At 44.7% G+C, this 21,424-nt stretch overlaps 1 protein-coding gene across 2 annotated transcripts; it reads left to right on the top strand.

The window, feature by feature from the left end:
• The first annotated feature begins 1,119 nt into the window (after window positions 1–1,119).
• stox2a (storkhead box 2a) lies at window positions 1,120–20,638 on the top strand. Of its 2 annotated transcripts, none has more exons than XM_085782571.1 (4): window positions 1,120–1,864; window positions 11,777–11,929; window positions 13,612–16,288; window positions 19,725–20,638. In XM_085782571.1, the coding sequence occupies exons 1-4, from the start codon at window positions 1,465–1,467 to the stop codon at window positions 19,924–19,926; spliced, it is 3,432 nt and encodes a 1,143-aa protein (XP_085638697.1). In that variant the 5' UTR covers window positions 1,120–1,464; the 3' UTR covers window positions 19,927–20,638. The 2 variants fall into 2 exon arrangements, with proteins under 2 accessions (XP_085638697.1, XP_085638707.1); XM_085782581.1 differs by lacking the exon at window positions 1,120–1,864 and adding an exon at window positions 8,308–9,994.
• Window positions 20,639–21,424: the final 786 nt, after the last annotated feature.

Raw genomic sequence — 21,424 nt, 5'->3', positions numbered from 1 at the left:
GATTTGTGCCTTGTTTTTTAATTCAAACCCCCAAAATATCTAGTGTGCTATAATAAAAGAGTAAGAACAGCTGCAATAAAACAAAAAACAAATTACATTATTGTGTCATCTTTGATTAAAAACACATTTTATTGCTAATTTGGTTAGTTATTAACTAAATAGTTGCAAATGATAATCAATAATGGATCTGAGTGTGAACTGCATGTCAGGTATGAGTTGTTTCAGGTGGAGATCTTAATGAACTGTGTTCAAATGGCTCAAGGTTGTGGGACCGTAATGTGTTATGCTGTTTTACACAATACTGTCAGATGTTTACCAAACAGCTTCTCCATATTTGTAAATGAAGTGGACAAAACTACACGAATTTCAAATTACATGATGTTTAGTGCATCTGCAGCACAAGCAACCTCACAATAGCAGAAACTGAAAAATGTATGTAGCCATCAGACTGTTAAATGCTCAGGATGAGGCAGCTCACGATCAGACTTCAGTATAAGGGGGATGGGAGATAATGGCACCCTTGTTGTTTATTTATTTCTGTCACACAGTGTGTACAGCCCTTTGAAATGCATGTGCGTGAGTAATGTGCTATGTATGGATAAAGTGCCTGTCCTTATTTGAACTGTTGATGATTGGATACAGTGATGATGGCTGGATGTGTACCAGAGGTTGTCACTGATGTACATTATTTTACATGTGCTTGTGTGGGAGAGTATATATTTAGGCCTACATAATAATACAACTGCTCATATTTATATTTAAAGATCTTTTTTTATATGTTAATGCATTTTACCACACTTTATATATATATATCTATGTGAGTTTACATTGCGGCAAATCTCTCCTTGGGAAACAGCAAACTTACAGGTGTAGCCTGGTTGATGTTGCATTGCATCATAGCCTACAGGTGTTTCTATTTTTTATTAGTCAAATGAGTGTTGAGCAAACCCCTTTTCCCTTTCCAGACTTCTTGTGCGCTTTGTATTCATTTGCATTGTTAACACACAACCCTTGACAACAAAAGGGCTGACTTTGGCAGATCTCCAAAGTGGAAAATAGGAGTTTACGAGTAACACCTGAACGCAGCACAAGTCCTCGCCTCTTTTGTCGCTGGAAATAGGCCTAATACTGTTTGACACTTGGAGATAGTTGGCTGCAGTGGACGGCGTGTCAGGTTGCTGCTGGTTTCCCCGGGTTTTACATGTCGCACCTGTGTGTCCCGCACTTCTCTCTCTCTCTCCAACGCCGTGCTGCATTTTCGTTTCTACTTTGCACTTTCTTTTTTCCCCCCGCAAACATGTTACAAAATAGCCTAAGGTTATTAGCCAATCTTGGATAGACGTAAACAAACAAAAAAAGAAAAGAAGAAAAAAAAAAAACCTTTGCGCGGTATAAACAATGTCGTACAGTTGAAAAGCAGCAAGTTTTTTTCCTCCACCTCCATGTGGATAAACTTTGGAGAACATGGAGAAGTTGCTCCAGATCGCCCCGCACTCTCTGGCTCTGGTGCTGTCGTCGCAGCAGGTTTGCGGCGGGGAAGGAGATGTTGGAGAGCGGTCACTGCCACCGCCGCCGCCGTCGTCATCACCACCACCGGCCACCACCACCACCGCTGCGTCGCCCTCCGTCAACAACCTGCAGCATCACAGCGGCTACGAAGTCTTCGCCAACTTCAAAGCCGTGAACATGCAGCATTTCTGGAACAAGGCGCTGACGCAGGCGCTGTCCGAGATCTTCTTCCTCGGCTGGATCGATGAGCATGTGCTGCTGATCCAGGGCAAAGAGGTTCACCTCCAGGTCCTCAGGAACGGCTGGACCAGGCGGACACTGAAACCACCGCGGGGCTTTGACATCAAGTGCATAGGTGGGTATGTGTTTGTCCCCCCCCCCAATGAGGCTGCATGCATTTATTACAACACTATTAATCTGTCTACTCTGGACAAAGTTTCAATGGCATCAACAAAACAGCGGGTGATGATGCCACCTAATCTGTATTCCACGTGGATCTCTGTTGAGCTCAGGGAAGGTAGTTGGGTCTTAGAGACAGGACACTGAGACTTTAAATTTGGAAGCAACGTTTTATCTGTTGTTTAATCTGGACATTTGTCTTTTAAAATGTCAGAAAGCCAGATCCGTCAGGGAAACTGACTAAAAAACATTTATGAGTACAAAAGTTAATCTTACATCTTGGCCCCTGAACATGAAATCTGCTGATACCCTCCATATTCATATGCATTTTGTTTTCCTACTTGCAACTGACTTGTACTGACTTCACACTTACATTTTTATGATCAGTCTTAATTTTCCACTATGTAAAGACCAATAGAGTAACTAAGAGTGAATAGCCTACTGAACAAAGCAGCAGCAGGAAGCTTCACAATTATTTGTCTCATTGAAAGTGAAAGGAGTTGTTCTGTGATACAAAAACAGTCACACAGCTTCATCGGGGAAGTGATAGAAAGCTGCAGTGTTGTGATGGTCAGTGCTCAGAGGCCTGACAGACTGCCTGCATCTGACTTGCAGTTTGTTTATGAAGACTTGAGACTTCTGGACGTGACCCAAGGGATTAAAAAATCAGTCACTGTCGCTAAGCGATGCACAGATCCGACCTCACCTCTACTGATGCGTCGTGGACTCTGTTTACCTCACTGCTTGCTCAGAGCTCACTGGAGTCATTCTCATGTACATCCAGATTTCTTCTGATGGTTGTTTCATGCAGATGTCCACACCTCTGTAATTGCTGGCAAAATGCTGATGATTGGCATTGGACCTAATATGACGCTCCTTCACTGTAATTGTGAGCTAAGTACTTTCGCCTGAGGTTTTCATATGACACCACGAGTCTGAGTTCTGCTGGCAGGTTGCGTGAAGTCAGTTGAAGAAGCTAGTCTGAGGAGGGGGAGAAGAAAAAAAAGCAGCATCCCACTTTATAAACTTCAGCTACTTCATGTCATGTGAGCTTTAGCGTACGCTCATTCAGAAAGAAGAGCCGGCACTGAAGCCCAGTCCTGCTGCCGTTCAACATTCCTACACTCATACTCATCAAAGATAATAATTCATTGTATGTGCTGGTACAGGTTAGGACGACTTGAAAGTGTCAGCAAGTCTTAACCATCGCACCCATCACACTGCCCTCACAGCTCTCTCATGCCTGCAGCATACTGTAGCAGATCATCTTATACATGTTTGTCCCACAACAGAGCGTTGGTTTCGATCATCTGTTCCATCAGGGAGCAGAGGGGAGGGAGGATGAAGTCGTAGGTTTTCAGCCCTCGTTCATGAGTCACTGTATAAGGCTGACTGACACACTGCATCTAAATGAAAGTATGTCTGTCCAACATCGTAAGAGTTCACTTAACGCATTAGTCCTGCAATTTAAAGGATCAAAAGGGAATTAGCAAGGTTTCACTGTGTTTTATAGGGAGGGATATTATCACTACCGCCTGCATGTTACTTCATGTTGTATATTTAAAGCTGCACTAATCAGTGTTTTTATATTAAAGGGGAACTATGCAGGTCTAGTCACTTTTCCGCTGTTTTGCTAACCCTCCTCCCGGCCATGTGCATTTGTTTTTAACAAAGCCAGTGAGAAAGCAATACATGGAGTGGTTGATAGTGTTATACAATGTTTCCACGTCTATATTTGTGTAGTCTTATCTGTCATAAACAAGAGATTACAGGTTACAAATCAGTTAATTTATCACAAATCATTTATTTTACCATCACATTTACTCTGAACCCTTTTAATTAAGGTGAAAATGTATTGGTAAAAATCCCTGCATAGTTCCTCTTTAACAAGCCACTTTGGATTTGTGTCAACACAACCTGCTCTCCTTAAATTTGAAAGTGTATGAAATATGTGGGATGTTAAAACTCTTCTGTGGCTCTGTGCATGCTATCAGATTCCCACATTAGAGCTGATGATTGGTTTCAGTAGAAATGTTCAATACCTGTTTACCCCAAGGTCTACCTCTACCATAGTCCAAAGTATATCTTAAAGATAGATGAGTGTGTGTGTCTGCCCATAAGAGGAGGTGATGTAGCTTCACCAACACTACAGACGCAAACACTGATAAGCTCAGGAATGTTTGTCTTATGGCTAATAACTCACCAGACTCACTCTATAATGCTCTATAACAGCTAAACCAACAGAGCTGGTGCGCTCTTTTTGTGCAGATGGGAAATGAGATGCTGATATTGTTTTTCATGACATGCATCTAGGCCCATGATCTTGGAGAGGAGATATTAACCTGGAAATCTCTTGTAACAGTCAGGAGATGTTTGTGATACCACTCATCATCTCAAGTCTAATAGTAAACTCATGTGAATTCAACCAGCAGTTAAACTTTAAACCTTTTTGCCTCTTTGAGGTCACCTGAAACAGCTCCCACATCCATAAACATCCATATAAGTCAGAATACTATAGTGCATTTATTTATTTTTTTGTTTATTTATTCATTTATTTTTCAGCTTCAAGACATCCTCATGTTTTTAATTCCCCATGAAATCCAGTGCAGTGTTGATTTTCTAGTGAGAGCTGCAAGTTGTGGTGACTCATTTTCTTAGCTGTGGAGTCGAGATGTTAGCTTGTGAGGCAAGTTCAAACAGAGTTCACACAAATTCTCACCATATATTTGTGCTCAGTATTTGTAGCAGTGCACACTTGCAAAATAACAAGATATTTTCTTTTATTAATAATGTTTTGGGCAAATGAATCTGAAATATTTATGGATACGCTCCCCCAGAAACAAAAAAAAAAGGTGATTAAAGGCTGCAGGGAAACAGGATTAAAAGCTTTGTCATTTAAAAATAAAAACCAGTCACTATAGTTTTACAGGGACAATGTTATTGTTTTGAAGTGCATTTAAATGTGAGACCACTACACACATTAACAACTACATTTTCACATAGTCCAGATTACCCACCAAACTGCCTGAGAATGTTTGATTAGGGCCGAGAGCTAAAAAAAGTAGCTGGATTAATACATTTTCACAAAAAGTGGTGTATTTTCAGCTGTGTGGAAACAAAGTGTTTTTTAATTCTGACAATTCAATCTGATTAACTGAGGGACTTTGTATCCGTTAGCAGCCTATAAACAATAGGCCAGGAGGAGTGTGTGCTCCGAAGGAAGGAAAAGTGGAGCATTTGTTCAGGAAAACACTATTGCACTGCACTCCCTGCTACAGCCCACTCCTCCATTGGAAGGAAAGGGAGGGTCCCGGCGGAGAATAGGGGGAAATGTTTGACGCAGCGGAGAGATTTGTCGCTGTATATCTTTATGTCAGATCAGGATGTGTTATGTTGGCTGCTGTGGCGAAAAATGCTTTTGTCTCCTTCTGTGTTTGGGTTAAAGACAGGACTAAAAAAAAAAGAGGTGTGCTTGTTATCGTTTGTTGCCTCGTAGCAAGGAGGTTGTGGGTTTGATCCCCAGGCCTGGGGTCTGTCTGTGTGGTGTTTGCTTGGGTTCTCTGGCTTCCTCCCACAGGCCAAAGACATATGAACACATTGTGTGGACTGGCACCTCTAAAGTGCAAATAGTTGTGACCGTGAGCATGTGAAGTTGTTTGTCTCTATGTATCGGCCCTGTGGGTGGGATTGGCTGCAGGTTGAGGCTGGCGATGCAGCCGGTGGTTGGATCACGGATGGTTGAGGTTGTAATGTCGCACAGTGCTGGACTGCTCATAAACAGTTAATTCATGATCACCTGAGGATGAACCTTACTAACTTTTAGAGATCCTCCGTCATTTCATTCACCTGCTTCTGAATTCTGCTATAATTAATAATAATTATAGCATCAGGACTTATTTCACCTGGAGAAATACAGTTACCTTTAATATTATTGTTAATGTTGTTGCTTCTACTGCTACCATTATTAACAACATTATATTATTTCATTGTGGTTGTTTTCTCTGTTATCTCTCTCTCTCTCTACTTTATTTCTATCTCTTGCTGTCTCTTCTACTCCAACCCAACCGGTTGAGGCAGATGGCCCCGCCCGCCCTGAGTTTGGATCTGCTCAAGGTTTTTTCCTGCCACTGTCTCTCAAACCGTATCTGGATACAATTTGACCGGATACTAGCATTTACACCTGGCATTAATATGCATCACCAGTGTCCACAATGAGATCCGATTGAGATCCCATCATGTATTTGCGTGGGTAAATTAAAAAAGAAAAAACGTACAGGACGCATTACCCTTGTGGTCACAATGGGTCCCTGACCACCTTCAGAGGTCAAAGTGTCTTGGGTGCGTTTACACCTGTACTTCATGTGGTCAAGCACTATCCGATTGCAATCCGATCAATGAAAACACATGTTAATGCAGGTGTAAATGGGAAGTGAGTGTTTGCTCATGGTGGGAAATGTTGGGTCTCTATATAAATACTGATATGAACAGGAGATCTAGGCCTGCTCTGTTTGAAATGTGCCTTGCAATTTCTTCAGCTGTGAATTGGTGCTTTTATAGTTAAATAAAAAAAAACTGTCTTGATTTGACCTAACTTAGCAGATATTAGCTTGCTAACACACAAAACAACATTGTCAACATTATCCATGTTAGCGTTTAGCTCGTTGCACAGCTGTGGCTAAGTAGAGCTTCGGGGAGCTGCTAGCACGCGGCTGAACACTCTTAGTCTCATTTTTAACTAGGTCATGGACTCTAAGACCATGACGCTTGGTAAATCTATGATGGTGCACATTAATAATAAATCGCTTTAATCTCCTGTAGGGCTGCGGCGAACAAATTATTTTCATTTTCAAAGTAAAGTGCTGAACTTTTTACTCAAATAATTGATTTTATGTTTTTGCCTGCAACATGTCAGATTGATGGTGGAAAATATAAGTCCCATAGCTCAAAGTGATGTCTTTGGATTGCTGCTTTTAATCTGAAGAGCATAGCATTCCTAATCTCACAGACATTTAGTTCACAGATGATTGAAATACTGAATCTGTTATTAAAGTAGTTTCAGTTGATCGATTTTTCAATGAATTCACCAATTACTCCAGCAATAATTGAAAATTTGCACATTTGGAGTAACCAGGATGATATTTTTTTTAGCAAGAATTGAAATCCTTATATTCACTACCCATAGATGGATGTAATATTTTTTTAATGCCTTTTGGACTATCTCAATCTATGAGGCTGTTTTGTGTGTTGACGGATTACATTTTGCAGCAGCGAGCGTTGCAGGAGTATTTTGTGTCTGTGTAACAAGACAGTCAGTGCCTCGTCTGTGTGCCGTCTGTCTGCTTTCTATCTATCCATCTATCCATCTATCTATCTATCTATCTATCTATCTATCTATCTATCTATCTATCTTGAGTAACTGGCTCTTTAAGGGACCAGCACTCAAAGGTAACAGCTATGAGATCATCGGCTTGCGTCGTCATGGCAACAAAGGCTGTTGCAGCACTACTGAGAAATAAAATGGCTGGCTTGGTGTTGCTCTCCCTCCTCCTCCTCCTCCTCACCCCTCCTTCCCTCCCTTCTCTTCCCTTCCTCTTTGGTATCAGTGAACTGGAGCAGATTGGTTGTGACACTGCCCCCCCCACACCACGCCACGCCACGCCACGCCACTCCACCCCACCCACTCCTCCACCCATGCCCTGTCCTGCCCTCTCACTTTGCTCCTTATTCTGCCCCCCCACCCCTCCCCAAACACACACACAGACACACAAACACACTCAAACACACACACACAAACTGTCCATTCACACTCGGCACATGTGAGTCAGCAGGAGTCTGCAGCAGCGAGCAGGAGCTGCCACTCTTGGACGTGATTAAGGTGATGCTCCGGGAGTTCAGCTGTTTGTCCCACAACAACAGTTTAGTTTAGTGAATCAACCGGTGGGGGGACGCTCTGAAGAGAAGGAGAGAGAGAGAGGGAGGGAGGGAGAAGGAGGCACAAATCAGCACCATCACAATGACGTGACGTCCCTCCTGGTTGTGGCTCTGTCAAGTCTTTAGATTTTGGTCTTGGAGTCATGAAAAAAGAGGTAGGATGGTGGTTTAAGTCCCCCCGCCCCCCCATCATCATCCTTCAAGAGCAGAGCTAGTGATACATGGGGGGGGGGGGGGTAAGAAAGGGGGAGGAGGGGGAGGATGGAGCTCTTTCCATTCCTTTGACATCACCTTAGGGCCAGAGAATTTAAAATCTTTTTTTATCTGTGTGTGTGTTTCAAGCTGTTGATATTTGCTCTCCTCTCTGCCTTATGTATGTCCTCTCTCTCTCTCTCTCTCTCTCTCTCTCTCTCTCTCTCTCTCATGCACACACACCCCCCTCCCCTCCTCCCCTCCTCCCCTCCCCTCAGCCTCAATCACCCAGACACAGACGCATGCATGCTCACGCAGAATCGCGCGCAGCAGGCGGATGCGCGCATACACACTCTCTCTCTCTCTCCCTCTCCATCTCTCTCTCTCTTTCTCTCTCTCTCTCACACACACACATACAGACACACACATACATACACGTACGCACACACACACACACACACACACACATATACACACACGCACACATACTCACACACCCTTCCTGGAGGTGCTGGGAGCAGCTGCAGCATTAGCGTTGAAAGAGATTTGCCGTTCACTGGAGTTTGCATCCCCCCCCTCCACCCCCTCCTCACCCACCGCCACCGCCACCCACCCCCCCTCCGTTAATGAATGGATGCTACGGCGATCGGCTCTGGAGCCTCTTCCGTTGGATTGCGGGAAACGGTGGATATCTATTCTTGAATTTATTTATTTATTTCTATGCTCTCCATTTTTTTCTCCCCACCCTCTCCTGGTGTGCTGTTGTCGAAAGGACGATGGGGTCTTCTTCTTCTTCTTGTGCTTGATCGGATAAAGATGGAGGTGAACGTGGCGTCTCCGGTGCTCGGCATACTATTGAGGTTTCACTGCCCATTAGGGTGAATGGAGCTTTTATTTCTCTTTTTTATTTTTTTTCAAGTGGGCTCTTTTGTTTTCCGGGGATCGGCCGAGCACTCCTGTGGTGAATTGAGCTATTGTCGAAGACTGGGCCTCTTAAAGCTTTGAATCTTTGACCATCCATCCATCCATCCATCCATCCCCTCCCTCCCTTTCCTCCCTTCCTTCCTTCCTTCCTTCCTTCCCCTGGTCCCTTCTCCCTCTAAAAGGAACAAGCGGATCCTCAAAAACCCCTCCACTGAAATCTCTCCTCTCCATCCTCCTTGCTTCCAATGCCCCATTTCCCTCATCTCTACCCGTGCCCCCCCACCACCACCACCACCACCACCACCACCACCTCCTCTCTCCTCCTGCTCCCTCCTCCCACATCAGAGCGGCTACGTAATGTGCCTCCCTACGCATGCAAATGGGGATGCTACAAATGGTGGCTGGGACTGATGCCGATGAAAGGGTGATGCCTCGCGCAATCACCTGCACCTCTGCCGCCGCCGCTGCCACCACCACCGCTCCAGATCAGCCTGGGAGAGCCCAGCAGCCGATGACAACCACCACCCACAGCGTGAACACAGTCGTTTGTAGCTTGCCCGTGGATGTAAATGAGACGTGTGTATGTGTGTGAAGGTGCACACTGGTTCCTTCCTGCCATGTCTGGTGTGTGATCGCTCTAGCGGGACCTTCTTACTGATGCGGGGGAGGCACTGAGCCTGAGGTTGGTCGACCTCCCCCTGCACATCCCTCCCTTCCCTCCCTCCCCCCCCCTTTCCCCTCCTTCCTACCCCCCTCCCTCCCTTCCTTCCTTCCTCCCCCATTCCACCCCTATACCTTACCCCAGCAGCCCCCACCTGGTAAAAAAAAAAAAAAAAAAAGGGGGTCACGATGAAGAAGAACCGCAGCAGCAGCAGCAACGTGCGGCGGGCCTGGCCCAGCTCGGAGCTCGCCGAGCGGCCGCTGGAGCACAACCTCTCCCGTAGCGAGAAAGACATCCGTGGTGTGCAGAAGCAGCAGCATCTTCCTCCCCCTCCTCCTCCTCATTTCTCTCCGTCCCCACCAAGTTATCGTGCGCCAGGTGAGTCAAGTCAGTCAGACACTCCCACTCCCACCACCAGGACTTAAGCTCCACCCTCTCTCTACGCAGAGTTTTGCAAAGACACGGTTTTGATTTTTAAAAGGAAGGGAGGGGAGGGGGGGGGGGCAGAGTTCAAAGAGTTTTCAAGTCAGAAATGCTGCTAACTTTTCCCACTGTGTGTGTGTGTGTGTAATCTTAATGCTGTGTTGTTTCAAAATTCATTCAGCTCTACCTCAGTGGGTGCAGATCTCTGTAACTTTCTCACTTCAGGACTCATTCTCCCATTTGTTTCATCACTCTGATTCGTATTTAAAATAATAGGTTATCAAAGCAACAGCAAAACACTATGCAGAGATGTATGTTAGCCAACTGTGTAGGCCTACTATTTAAAATCAGGTATAATATTTTCCCTCATTCTCAAATGTTTGGTATAAAGGATAAAGGATTGCTTCGCCTTGGCAGCATATTTTCGTGACAAATCCATGTTTTGTGTTTGAGATTGTAAAAGGGTTTTAGGGTCATATGATCTGTTCTTCACGTCATGATATGAAAACGTGCTCCTTTCAGCCCTGGGTATTATAAATATTTTTGACCTGCCTTTCTTTCTTGCTTTATTGTAAGATGCGAAACATAAACACAGCAACCTCATTCCCACACTCCATGAAGATTTTTTTATACTCCAAAAAAGAAAAAAAACACACAAACACACACACACTTTAACAGCAGAAGACAGGGTGTTTTTCTTTTGCACGGATTCTCTGGCAGATCCGGCTTTTCTCGTGTTTACAAGAAACTGGGTAAAGCTTTGTAAAGCCACATAAAGCTGGAGGGGCTGTGATACTAAGCAGAGATAACGTCATCGTGTTGCTTAACTGACCATTCAGCAGAGTGCGGTGAGGAGGCCGGGCCCTGCACACACAGCACAGGTAACAAGAGCTGTGGGCATTCATTTAATGGACAAGGAAACTTTAAAAACTGTCCATCAATCTGGCAAAATCAAATCTGTGAAATAGCCATGAATCTTAGTAAACATGATTAGATTGTTGTGAATTATTATTATTGACAGATCATGAATCTGGGATAAATGGGATATTGGATGTTACAGCGCCTACGTCGTGTGGTGTGATTCTCTATCGATTACCAGATTTAGGTCAGAGCAGAGGGTCAGTACAGCACAGATGCTGCAGCGGCGGATTCTGTGTGTCGCTTTACAACCTTTCAGTAGGGCAGATGTTTGCTCTCAGAGGGGCTTGAAGCCGGGCCGGCTGGTTGTAGGATGATCTCACTACTCACTACTGCTGACAGCAAAGCCAGCTTAATTCAACAAAGGCAACAGAGAATTTCTGTGTGTAAGCTCTGAATGTGGCGCTGAAGTCGGTTGTATTTTGTCACATTTCAAATACGTCGACTCGCTAAAGGGATGGGGAGGAGGAGCTTCCTTTCCTGTTTTGTCAGACGATGGGAATCGGATAGGATAGGAGGTGGCAAAGATTCAGGTGATCTCACGCTACGGATGATGCTGCCTCTGCCTCTGCTGCTGCTGCTGCTGCTGCTGCAGCTGCCTCGTTTTGCTAACCTACGAGAAACAGGAGGAATGAGTGGCTAAGGAGGCACAGAGAGAGGAGGGGTGGAGCCAATCCAGGCAGCATGCAAACTGCTGCTGTTTGACCATTACATCATAGCTTCACACGCTGCGCCTGCTGTTCATTCATGATCTAACAGTTGTGCTTGTGCCTCCTCCTCCTCCTCCTTCTTCTCTTCTTCCTCCTCCTCCTCCTCTAGGTGACGTGTCTCCGATCAGTATGTCACCCATCAGCCAGTCACAGTTCATCCCGCTGGGGGAGATCTTGTGCCTGGCCATCTCTGCTATGAACTCTGCCCACAAGCCTGTCAACCAGGAGGCTCTGGTGGAGCACCTCACTGCCAGCTTCCCAGGTACGGTCCTCTTACCTTGTCACTGAAGTGGGGGCAGCACTAAAGCATGCGGAAACTGTCCTTTGAATATATTATGGGATATATGTATTTGATCCTCAGTAGAAACTGTAATTTGTTGTGTGTTGTACCTCGGCTTGTCGCCCGTCACCGGCTTCTTGTTCGTCTTCCTCTACAAAAGATTCAACCACTTACATTTCACACTGTAGAGGCCAGATTTATGGAGCAAAGTAAAGCTCTATGTAGCCTTTAAATATCTATTGAGCTCATTTAATGGGCTCCTGGCATATTTCGGAGATTAATGAAGAATTGAGATATTTCAGCATCTTAATGTTTCAGCAGGAATAAAGCTGAAATGATAAGTTAATGAACCAGTTATCGATAGAAAATGAACTGGCAACTCCATTGACAATCATTTTGTCACTTCTCAGGCAAAGATTCTGGCTCCATATTAGAGTCTGAAAAATCACTGATATGTTGATTAAATAAGTATAGTCTGTTTTTCCTGTCTTCACATATTGAAAATATTCATGTCCTGTCTTTTAACCATTTGAAAATATTCATGTCCTGTCTTTTAACCATTTGAACATAAACAATATTTTATTATATTAAATAATAGGTGTAAGAAGAGCACAGTTAAACCACCACATGGCCACATTCGGTGTGTAATTGAGAGTATGCTCGACAAATTTACAATTTACAATTACAATATCAGAGTTGAAAGGGGGTGAACTTATAGGTTGCATCATTTATGTGTAAAAAAAAAAAAAAAGAAATTACACAGGGGTGATGTAATGTCAAGGCAACGCATGGTCTTGCAAGACAGTGATTATGAATGGGAGGGGGGGGAATAAAAAGGCCATTTTTAATACAAATATTAAAAAAGGGAATATTCAAATAAAAAGCTGTGAAGAAACTCTGATGTGCCCACCAGGGTGTTTTATCTGTGTCATGCTGTGCAGCCTAATTTTGTTTAAAACAAACATTTTAGTTAGTGAGATCCCAGCATTTCCAACACGATATTACATATGAAAAGGTACAAGGAAAATAAGTACGTAAGTTATATACATATTTATTTATTAGACGGTGACAACAATAAAGTTATCTTATAATGTAGCATGTGTAACTGTTATTCGATGTAATTGTATTTATGTTCTGCTGCTGCTTGTAAACTCGTCGTCCCTGTAAATGAGGGAAACCTCAGTGACCAACGAGTTAAAATAAAGGTTTAAATAAAAATAAATGTGAGATATATTTCCATATTGGACTGGTAAATTCAAATAAATGTGGCAGCTTTGGTTTGACAATTGGACTCAGTGTTGGCATCATATGACCTCAATTAAAATGTTTTTATTTACAACAAATACAGTTTGTGATACTGTCATACAGTTGGTAAAAACAGTTTGTCCTAAAGAGATGTGACAGATAATAGGTTTGAGATGGATTATCTGATCATCAGAGCATTATTGGATGTTAATTTTACATGAATGACCTGAGCATTTTAACAGGGTAGAGAAATCTCTAAAATTATAACCTGTCCATTTTTTTTAATCCCCTTTTTTTTTCCAAGGGAGCAACAAAATGTTCTGAATGTCCTGTGTTTAAACTGTTAATATAAATCACATGGATTTGAAATGAGTAGGCTATATGAATCTGTGCGTTAAAGTCTAATGTGTCTCTTGCAGGCGTGCCTACACCCAGCTCAGAGGTTCTGCGACATACCCTGAACATGCTGGTGCGAGAGAGGAAGATCTACCCGACTCCAGAGGGCTACTTCATCGTCACTCCACAGACCTACTTTATCACTCCCTCCCTCATCAGATCCAACAACAAGTGGTATCACCTGGACGACCGGCTGCAAGAGCGCCAACCGCAACAACAACAACAACAACAACAACAGCAACAACCGCAACAACAACAACAACAACAACAATCGCAACAGCAGCAGCAGCAGCAGCAGCAGCAGCAGCAACCTCAACAATGCACTTCGCCGCCTCAGTCTGGCAACGTTACACCATCCACACCGGGCTGCTTAAGAGAGAGGCCTCCTCGCAAGAATCACAGTGACTCATACAATTCCTATCGAGAAGACCCCTCCAGACTTCACGCCTCTGCACTCCAGAGTAAGTCACCAAAGGAGCACAGGGGAGATTCCTATCAAAGCAAGCCACCCAAGGATCACCACGGCGGGGAACCTCCACCGAACACGTCGGCCAAGGAGCACCGAGGAGAACCGCCTTCATACCCTTACCCCCCGCTTCCCACCACCCCTCCCGTCCAGCAACAGCAAACTCCGCCTCAAGCCGAACCGGCCGATAAGAGCAAAAGCATCACTTCTTTCCCTTATAAAACTGACACTCTGACCAAAAAGAAAGAGGGAAGTGGTGGCAACGGAAGCGGCGAGAAACAATCCAAAAGGTTCGGCCTCAGGCTCTTCAGGCTGAGCTTCAAGAAGGACAAAATGCGGCAGCTGGCCACGTTCTCCGCCCAGTTCCCCCCAGAGGAGTGGCCTCTTCGCGACGAGGATGTGCCGACGACGCCCATTCCCCGCGAGGTGGAGATGGAGATTATCCGCCGAATCAACCCCGACCTGACGGTGGAGAACGTGGCGAGGCACACGGCCGTGATGAAGAGGCTGGAGGAGGAGCGTACGCAGAAGAACAAGGCGTCGTCTTCGGCCCAGCACAGCGCGCGCAGCAGGAGGGGGAGGGGCCACAGGAGGGCCCTACACGGTAAGTCTCGATCTCACAGTAAACCCCGGACCTCGAGGGGAGACCCGTCCGAGGGCTCGAATTGGGACCTGGTGTTCATGGAAAGAGATTACCGCTTCTTCAGCCACTCGTTAGTTCGCTCGCCGCGGGAGGCCATGTACACGTTGGAGCGCCGGCGGAGCGGAGGCGCGACGTACCTGGTCCACAGCAACCCCAACATCACCGAATCGTCCTGCCCCGTCACCCCCGAGTGGGACGTGTCCGGGGAGCTGGCCAAGCGACGGACAGAGATGCCCTTCCCCGAGCCGTCGCGTGGAACATGTCAGTCCAGAGTGCAGCGGAGTCACAGTCACAATCAGGACAGGAAGTCGCGGCACGAGAGGTCCGATCAGGCGAAGGAGCGATCTCGGTCCATGGACAACTCCCTCAAGGGCCTGTCGCTGGGTGCGCCGGAAGAGTTCGAGCCCAGTCTGGAGGAGCGTAGTCATTACTACACGGACGACGGCACCCTGCGGGCCACGCAGAAGTCCTCCCACTACTCAAGGATTATGTTCTCTGCTGCTAAGTTCCACTCTGATTTCAATGTGCCTGATTTGGGGAAAGGGAGTTTGGACGAGTCGAGGATCCGGAGTACGATGGAGAGGAACAAGAGCAGAGACAGCTTGCCAACGTACAATGAGCTAATGGGACTTTCTCCTAAGCCCTCAACAGATGAGTACTTCCAGTGCAATACGTCAAATGAAACAATCCTAACTGCCCCTTCGCCTCAGGCAAAATCAGAATATGACACATTAACCTCATCAGGGGGACTCCGAAAGGGCTCTCCGGCTGACCGCCAAACGCCTCACCTCACCTCTCCGCACACGATGGAGTACAAAGAGGATTTGTCGGCAGCAAAGGGACAGAATGGCTCGGTGCGACTGACACCGAGCCAGACGCCAGAGCCGGCGCAAAATGCCCGTTTGACGCCGCACCAACACAATGTAGATCCCGGAGGAGGAGGAGGAGGAGGGGGAGGAGGAGGAGGAGGAGGAGGAGGCGGTAGTAGTATGGTGATCAAGAGGAAAGAGATCTTCAGCAAGGACACTTTGTTCAAACCTCCACACAATGCCTTGTCCACAGGCTACGTGGACAGCAGCTACACCAAGTCCGGCACATTGCGGAAAGCCTCACATGCCAAATCAACAGAGGCCCTAGACAATCCTGAGCCCCAGCAGCCTTCCAATTCAGCCACTTCCTCAGCGTCACCTGCAGTTTTACAGGGCTGCTTAGAGCCAACAGTCCCCTCCGCCTCCTTTGACTATTATAATGTATCAGACGACGAGGAAGAGGAAGAGGCAGAGGAGGACTCGCACAAAGAGTTGGCGACAACAGAGGACAACAAAGACCACGGGGAAGGGGGTGGTAACGGTGGTGGAGGTGGAGGCGGCGGTGGCGGCGGCGGCGGCGGTGGTGGCGGGGAGGGAACCATGCAGTGGCTCCTGGAGCGGGAGAAGGACCACGATCTGCAGCGGAAACTGGAGACCAACCTGACCTTACTCAGCCCCAAGGAGACGGAGAACAGCAGCAGCCAGAAGTCGGCCCACTCTGCCCGTTTGGACAGCATGGACAGCAGCAGTGTCACAGTGGACAGCGGATTCAACTCCCCCAGGTATGTGGCGTAAAATGACCTGTATATTACACAAAACTGCAACCTATAGCGTGTCTTGGATAGGTCATCAGAGCACAGTAGGACCAGATTATGCTCTTTGCTGATACAGTACATGTAGTCTTTGTAGAGCCCTTTCTTGCACTTCATAGGTTAATGAATAGTAACTGTGAAGACCGAAACGCCAAACAATCTTATTTTCCTTGTGATAATGTAATGTTTTATCCACCTGTTAACCCGCATTCTTCCAAATGTGTTTACTGGTGATAGATCCAAACTGACTCAACTGTCATAAACAAGGATAAAGATAGGCTGGTTTGGTTTTTGTAGTTATGGTATAATTCAGGGGCCAGTTTTTACCCAGATGGAGTTTGACTGTGGCCTTTATATAACAAATAGTGAGACTTCAGATTGACTACTAAATCCATCCATTACACAAAGTGGTTTAGTTCTTGACTTAAAGGGATAGTTCAACATTTTGGCAAATTGGCCCATTGCTCCCTATAGTTTTAGGAGTAGGTTCATTACCTTTAACTGTCGGTGCAAGCTGTTTTTAGAACGGCGGAGCAGAGCGGCAAGCTGCTCAGAGCTACGCTACGGAGGCTCATGGGATTTCTTGGTTTCCCTCATCAAACTCATCAAATACACAATCCAACAACTCTGAAATGCTCTGGTGGACAAATTGTGACCTGCACATTCACCACGCTATGAGATAATAATGGAACGTTACAAGACAGAGTTGTTTTCGAGGTAAATACAGAGACTGCTTGCTGAAAAACTGCCCCCGATAGGAATGTGCATCAGCGGTTTTGCATGAATTTACCTCGAAAACAACTGCGTCTCGTAACGTTGCCAAAATGTTGAACTGTCCCTTTAAGCTGGACTGTGCTACAATGAATTCTAGGTAAAGTCAGACTTTTTTCAACATTGACTGAGTGTTGATTGGCGTCCAACTGCTGAGCTGCTTCTCTTAAGGAAGAATTTAACAGTTACAGGGACGTTTTACACGAGTAATTCAACTGAGAGGGAAACAATAAGAGGAAAAATGTGATTTGAAAAAAAGAATGGCTGGGGTTTCCAAAAAAACTCTTAATCGTTTCCCTCTTTTCCTCATGTCTCTCTCTGTAACATTGTTAGCAAACCACAAATTATGAGCCATGTTTTCCTTTTTTTTTTTTGGTTGTTTGGTGCTTCACAGCCCAGGTGTTGATGGTTACTGTGGTAACGTTGGTCTTAAGTCTGAGCTAGCCTGGGGCTAAGGTGTCAAATTTTTCTTTGGTCCTAAAATGAGTCAGTCTTTATTTTTGTGTAATCAGACTAATCTGGGTTCAGGAAGACTGAACCAGCACCACAGACCAGTAATGAAACATCTTTGTGAAATTGGTTCCAATTAATAATCATGTATGTTTATACTGATGTCTTATGGAGCACAGTCCAGATGTGGACAATGAATAGGCAGAATTGTACATCTGGATGTCATTGCTGTTCTCTCCTGTTGTGCCATTTTTATGAAATATTAATTGGTCAATCAAGGCGTCCTTGTGCCCAGTGGGTAGGAAGCGTGTTACAGCGTCCACGGTTCAACTCCACCCAGCGACCTTTTTTACATGTCACCCTCCACCTGCTCACACGTTTCCTGTCCACTCTTCTCGTGCTGAAGTCGTATCAGCTTCCTGCTTTAACAACCGTCCAGTTCAGACTGCTGCATAGTCCATCTCACATAGTTTGTTGTTTTCTGTCAGAGGTGTTCAGCAGCAGTTCTTTTTTTTAACACTCACACCCCATCGCACCAGGCTCCATCCTGGATTGTGATTTGTGTAAAGCACACACCTAAGGCTGTATGTATGTAAATGAAAGTGTTGCCCTCACAATGTGGTTCACAGATTCTGACGGCTTTCATTACAAACATTTCATAACCACCAGATTCATGATGCTAAACATTAAACCAGCATACAACCAATTGATTAATTTGCACTGATTCTCATGGTTGGTCGGACTGGAATGACGTAAATGACGTTGATGTAAAATCTCATTAGCGACTTTTTCTTATTTTGTTTTGTGCTTTCTATATCTTTTTTTCTCCTCAATATACCCCTGTCTTTGTAAGAACTGGGTCTCTCTCTAGAATAAAATAGGATCTTGACCTTAAGTGCCCTGAGATAATATATGTTATATGATTTGGCACAATCCAAATAAAGTTAAAATTCAAAATTGAACTGAATCTTGATAAAACTAACTGTGATAAACCTAGGAAAACTAGACCAGAATGAAAGAGGGGGAAAGTAAGGTACATATGAACTCCTGCTTACCAGAGAAAAGTACTGGCAAGATATTTCTTCTCCTTTAGTGAAACAGGAACGCAGTGCAAAAGAGGTCTGACAGATATTTCCCTCAGGAGGTTGTAGTGACCAAAAATAGAGCAAAAAGAGAGAGAATTAAATTCACCTTGTGGTCAGACACATGACTCCAAATGAATGATTATGTTCTGCTCTGTAACTGCTGGATGTGGAAATATACCAATGTGATGTTCAGAATCTGTCCACAGTATCTTGAAGTGGTAAAAATGTTGTTATTCCAGGTTAGTAAGCGGAATGTTTGTGTTAATATAAGTCTTAAATAGTTATATCTTCCGACAGCAATCACTTACATAGAGTGTTTGGTCTGAAACACGGGTCTGTCAGTCACTCTGCTCTGCTGTAAGCCGAGGAGAAAACTTTCCTTGTATCCTACAACCTTTATCCAATGAGGAGAGAGAACGGCATAAAGGGGCGGTCCTCTCTGTGTGTGCAGCCAAGGGATGCGCGTGAATGTGGTGACGTAGGGACGTAGGGACGAGGGCGGGGACTGCTAACTCCATCGGCTGACAAGAAGTTAGCCAAAACGACCGGATCGCTTACTTCTGCTTTAAGAAACTTGCTTTAATCTATTTTTATCTAATTTTTATGAGCTTTCAATGTGAGTAATCTAAAAGAAAAAACATATTTTGTGCTGCCTCTTCTCTTAGCTCGTTTCTTCTTTTTTTTTTAAGTATATTTTTTGGGGCTTTAATGGCTTTAATGTATAGGAGAGTTGAGAGAGAGACAGGAAATGGGAGGCAGAGAGGGGGGGATGACACGCAGGATAGGGCCGCTCGTCGCAGGATTCGAACCGGGGTCGTCTGCAGTGAGGACTATAGCCTCAACACATGGGGGCGGGTGCTCTACCAACTGAGCTAAACACCGCCCCCTCTTAGCTCGTTTTTATTTATCTCAGGAAAAAATATTTGCTTTGCTCAGTCAAAATAAGTTTTAAATTACTTTTAATTGTGTTTTAGTAGTGTTCCTCCTTCTTGCCAAGCACCACTTTCTGAAATTTTTGAAAAAATATTTGCTATTCTAATCACAGGTTTTATTCCCGAAACCTAGATGTCTGAACTGATGTTGACTCTTTTTTCTCGCAGGACACGTGAAAGCCTTGCATCCAACACATCCAGCATTGTGGAAAGCAATAGACGGCAGAATCCAGCGCTGAGCCCAGGCCACATTGGCACCAGTGGTATCGGACTGCCATTCAGCTTTCGCGCCATCCCAGAGCCCCCCACCACGCAGCCTGAGAAACTCCAGAAGTCATCGAACTGCCTGGCCTCCATCACCAGCGTCTGACAGGCAGCAACAGACTGAGACCGTGAAGGTGGTGGTGGAGGAGGAGGAGAGAGGAAGAGAGGCGTTTTCACCGTTTTGACCCCTCGGCTTTCCTCAACCAACACACACACACACACATTCATCCATACATAACACCTGAAAAAAAAAAAAGACAACGACGACACACACTCACATTAAAACACACATCTTCAGACTCCTGAGAATCCATTTACTGGGACTGTTACAAAAACAGGCATGGCTTCAAGAGACTGTTCCCACAGCTTCAAGAACTTTACTGCAAAAAAAGAGAAGAAAACTACAGAATATCAAGACCACAGTAGGTGAAGAAACCTACCTGAAGTACTTTGATTTTGGTGACATGGACTCTAGTTTGGCTTATATCAAGATTCTTGATTATTGGTATTGGAAAGTAGTAGACTATAGGATTCAAGTTACATTTGGAAATATCAAAAAAACTTTTTATATTACTTAACAATACATGTCCAATTAAATGTTCTCCTTCCTGAAATAGCGTCAAGTTCTTCAGGATGATTCAATGTATCAGCACAATGTCGAGACAATAAAAGTTGATCCTGAGAACAACGAATGAAAGATATAAAAACATAAATCAGCTCAGATTTGTGTACCGCAATGCAAATGATGTATGTATACTCGATACTTTTGATATCCTAATTATTATAATGGTGGTATTAAAGATGCTATGTGACCAAAATGATGTTTGGACAAAATGAGCTGCACCTCACTCTTCACACGTACACGACGACAACATCACAGGTACGCCACAAAAAAACATCCGTTTATGGTCCGATCTGGAGCTTTTGATCACATCTAGTGAACTTCATCAGCAGTTTCCTCTGTCGTCATGGTGCTGTAGATGCCATGACAACCATGAGACTGATCCTTTCAGTATCATCAAGTACTTGTTTGTAAAGACGTCTCGAGCCTGGTGTCAATGTAACTCTGAGCTCTTTGCTTCTCTTTAATCCCTGGTCTCTAGGCCTCCGAACACAGCAGTGCATTGTGGGAACTGTAGGCACAATGTGCAACGATGAGCAGCTGACTCAATAGTTGTACATGCTGGTTAACTTTAAATGTTACTCAGCTCATTTTCTATTTTCAGGTCCCTAATGAAAAACTAAGTGATTAATTAATATATATTGATTGACAACATGTTGATCATTGATTCATTTTGAAGCAAAAGGAAAAATCATATGTGAATATTTTCTGCTTTTGTTGATGGTAAATTGGACATTTTAGGGAATCACAGACCTGCGAACCTGTACGCAATTTGTCATCAAAATGCGCTGGTACGATTCGCCTCTCTAAACTACGCAAAAAGCTGCTGACACCTGTGAGTTCAAATGTGCACATGCAGGACTGATGTCATATGATGCAGCAGCGTGGCGTAGCAGCTTCAACTAATTATCAAGCGGAAAATAGCAGAGAATAATGAGTCTGCCGAACCTAGGGTGTTATAGGCGCCCTAACAAGAAAAAGC

The sequence above is a fragment of the Trachurus japonicus genome, chromosome 1 (genome assembly GCF_045865225.1).
Source record: "Trachurus japonicus isolate A0001 chromosome 1, Traja_1.0".
Lineage (NCBI taxonomy): Eukaryota > Metazoa > Chordata > Actinopteri > Carangiformes > Carangidae > Trachurus > Trachurus japonicus.
The sequence above is the reverse complement of the archived record's forward strand: the minus strand, read 5'-3'. Positions and strand labels throughout refer to the sequence as shown.

Bases quoted from the DNA above. Each gene is read 5' to 3' on its own strand.
- stox2a (XM_085782571.1), top strand. From the start codon at position 1,465: ATGGAGAAGTTGCTCCAGATCGCCCCGCACTCTCTGGCTCTGGTGCTG. The intron at 1,865-11,776 runs GTGGGTATGTGT...CTCCTCCTCTAG, and splicing joins CTTTGACATCAAGTGCATAG to GTGACGTGTCTCCGATCAGT. The intron at 11,930-13,611 runs GTACGGTCCTCT...TGTCTCTTGCAG, and splicing joins CCTCACTGCCAGCTTCCCAG to GCGTGCCTACACCCAGCTCA.